The 2,912-nt window shown below is 40.8% G+C and overlaps 1 protein-coding gene across 1 annotated transcript; it reads left to right on the forward strand.

Annotated features, from left to right (window-relative positions):
* Positions 1-1,221: 1,221 nt before the first annotated feature.
* Positions 1,222-1,797, forward strand: LOC149819897 (uncharacterized). The gene has a single exon (XM_089983521.1). The coding sequence runs from the start codon at positions 1,222-1,224 to the stop codon at positions 1,795-1,797; it is 576 nt and encodes a 191-aa protein (XP_089839647.1).
* Positions 1,798-2,912: the final 1,115 nt, after the last annotated feature.

The following is a 2,912-nucleotide window of genomic DNA, read 5'->3' on the forward strand; positions in this document are numbered from 1 at the left end:
TTATTAAAAATGCACCTTGAGGCGCGCCTCAAGGCGCCAGCCTGAGGCATGAAGAAGAAGAAAAAAGAAGAAAAAAAAACAAAAGAAAGAAAGAAGAAGAAGAAGAAGAAGAAGAAGAAGAAGAAGAAGAAGACACCATATTTAATTAGTTTCTTAGTTACTTTTTATATGTTAATATCATATTTTTTAGTACTTATTTGAGATTTTCTAAGTTTTTTAGTTACTTTTTATATGTTAATCTCATATTTTTTAACTTTTATAGGTTAATCTCATATTTTTTAGTATTTATTTGAGATTTGCTATGACATTATATTTTTCAATTATATAATTAGTTTTCCAGTTATGTAATCAGTTTCTTAGTTAGTTTTATATGTTAATTACATATTTTTTAATATTTATTTGAGATTTTTTTATTTCTTATTAATTGTTACTTCATTAAGAAAGTATTTATTTGTTTATATTTTTAAATATTTTTATAATTTTTTAAAAAGTTTTCAAAAAAAATTTTGAGGCTTACGCTTTAAGCCTCGAGGGATAAGCCTTGCCTCAATTTTTTGTGTACGCCAGAACACTGGATCAAAAAAGAAACAGATACAATTTCTAAATATCAAGGGCGCGCATGACATACGTGCCAGCCAATTTTTCACGTTAACGCTCTTCTGGACACCGATTAGTCGTGAGTCATCTTTCGCCAAACATCACGTTAAAGTTTCACAAAGTCAAATTGCATTATTTAATCTCTCTCTCTCTACGTCAATAACGACCCAAATTGTCATAACCTAGATTACATTACTGATCATGCACCCTACAATCTGAGGTATGACCCTCTCTCTCTCTCTCTCTCTCAACCAGAATCCATTCAAAGCCGTCTACCATGACCACCGACACTCTCATTATACCCACACAACCTCTAGGACTTTTTCTGCATCTCACCCTTCCCCCCCTTATATAACCCAGTTTCCGGCCACATCTAGCCGGCAAATACAAAGCAACAGACCACCAAACCACACCCTCACCACCTCTCTCTCTCTCTCTCGACCATCAGCAGCACCAGCACCACCCGTCCCCCACATGGGCAATTCTGTCTCTCCATGCTTCAATCCGCCTGCCAGCGACGGCGGTGCATCTTCGCCGGAATTGGCCTCCTCCAACACCGTCAGGTTGATATTCCTGGATGGGAAGGCGAGGCTGCTGGAGGGTAGCCAGCCGGCGAGCGCCGTCATGGTGGAGTTCCCCGACTGCAACGTCTACAACGCGGAGTCCTTCTTCATCGGCCGCCCTGTCCCCGCAGTCTCCCTCTCCGACGTCCTCCAGCACGGCAACACCTACTTCGTCCTCCCCGTCGACCGCTTCGACTCCGCTCTCCTCTCCGCCTCCTCCCTCTCCTCCCTCGCCTCCCCCTCCACCATCACCAGCAACATCTGGACCCTCGGCGACCGTCCGTTCGAGTACGTGAAGGGATCGGACGGCATGCGGGCCATCAAGGTCTGCCCCGAGTTCATTGTTGGGGTGCTCAGGAAGAGCAGCGAGCCGCCATCGGCCGCCGCCGGAGGGTCGTTGTGCAGCTCGCCGTTGCTGCAAAAGCAGTACGATATGCTGGTTGGCTCCAAGAGCCAGGGTTGGTCGCCTAAGCTGGAGACCATCAGTGAGGGTGGCCTTAACCATAATAATCAGAATAAGGGCAGCAGTAGGTGTAAGTGTAGGTCTCCCTGTGCCTCCTTCTTAAGGGTTGCCTTTGAACGGAGACAGAGACAGAGACAGAGACATATGGAGAGGTGTACCAGTGTAAATTATTGATACTCTCTCTCTCTCTACTACTACTGCACAGCAGCTTCTTGATCTTGTTTTTTTTTCGTTTTTGTATCATGGGGTTTTTATTTCGGAATGTGAATATGAGCTTAACTAGGTACATATATCTTTTGGGTGGTTTTTTCTTCAATTGTTGATGGAAGAAAAATAAACTGGCTTGAACTTTGAGATGGTGTAATTATTTAGTTTTTTGGAGTTATGGAGGTCAGTAATTAGTCATTCCTCCAATAATTTCAAAGTTTATTTGTTGTTAACTTCTTTATTTAGTTTGAATTTGTCAATCTAATTATTATCTTGAAAGAAAATATATCATCTTTTATCATGAAGTGAACAAAGAGGAAACGAGTTGGGATAACTATCTAATTGTGTTACCTCAATTGTGACGGGAACGTGGACGAGTTGTCATGTACAAGAGAAAGGAGACTACTAAGACATGGCTATTTTCATTTGCTTATTCTCCCGCTTTGATTTTCCTGCTTGTTCTGTGTTCGAACCCGAGGCCTTTTTCGAAAAAAAGGACATTTGCCCTGGAGAGCGGCTTTTGCTAAAACTCGAGTTGATGTCATTTTTCTGCGCAGAGATTTAGCGCCGGTCAAGACCGTCACTAAATCTCTGGAGCGCGTAAAAAATGACCAATCATCGTCATTTGATCACGTGCGATCAACAGCATGGTCGAGTGTTAGATCTAACCATGAAGATGTAATGAGCATGGTTTATTTACCATGTTAGTAAGTTTAACCATATCTAGCGTACCATAAGATTTAATTTCCAAGATGGCTAAAAATAAATGGCTCAGGATAACTTAAAACAGCCCGAAATGTAATCTTGCAATCAAACTTTGGCATATGAAATTAGTGATCAATAATTTAGACATGTTCCAAAGGTTACTTTTTGCTTTTAGAGGCTTGATCTGCATAAGTCTACCTATAAGTTGTTATGGTAGTTCAGTACCATGAGAGAGAGAAAGAGATTTGCATAGATCCAATAATCAAAATTTATATCTGATTCATCCTATATATTTGGCATAGCCGATTCATGGTTCAATTGGATCCATTAATAAATTGCAGCATTCACTATTTGCATGGAGAAAATAAAACCAATAT

This window comes from Nuphar pumila, chromosome 12, assembly GCF_984573655.1.
Source record: "Nuphar pumila chromosome 12, dmNupPumi1.hap1.1, whole genome shotgun sequence".
Classification (NCBI taxonomy): Eukaryota; Viridiplantae; Streptophyta; class Magnoliopsida; order Nymphaeales; family Nymphaeaceae; genus Nuphar; species Nuphar pumila.

Excerpts from the sequence above, each read along its gene's own strand:
- LOC149819897 (XM_089983521.1), top strand. The coding sequence starts at position 1,222 with ATGGTGGAGTTCCCCGACTGCAACGTCTACAACGCGGAGTCCTTCTTC.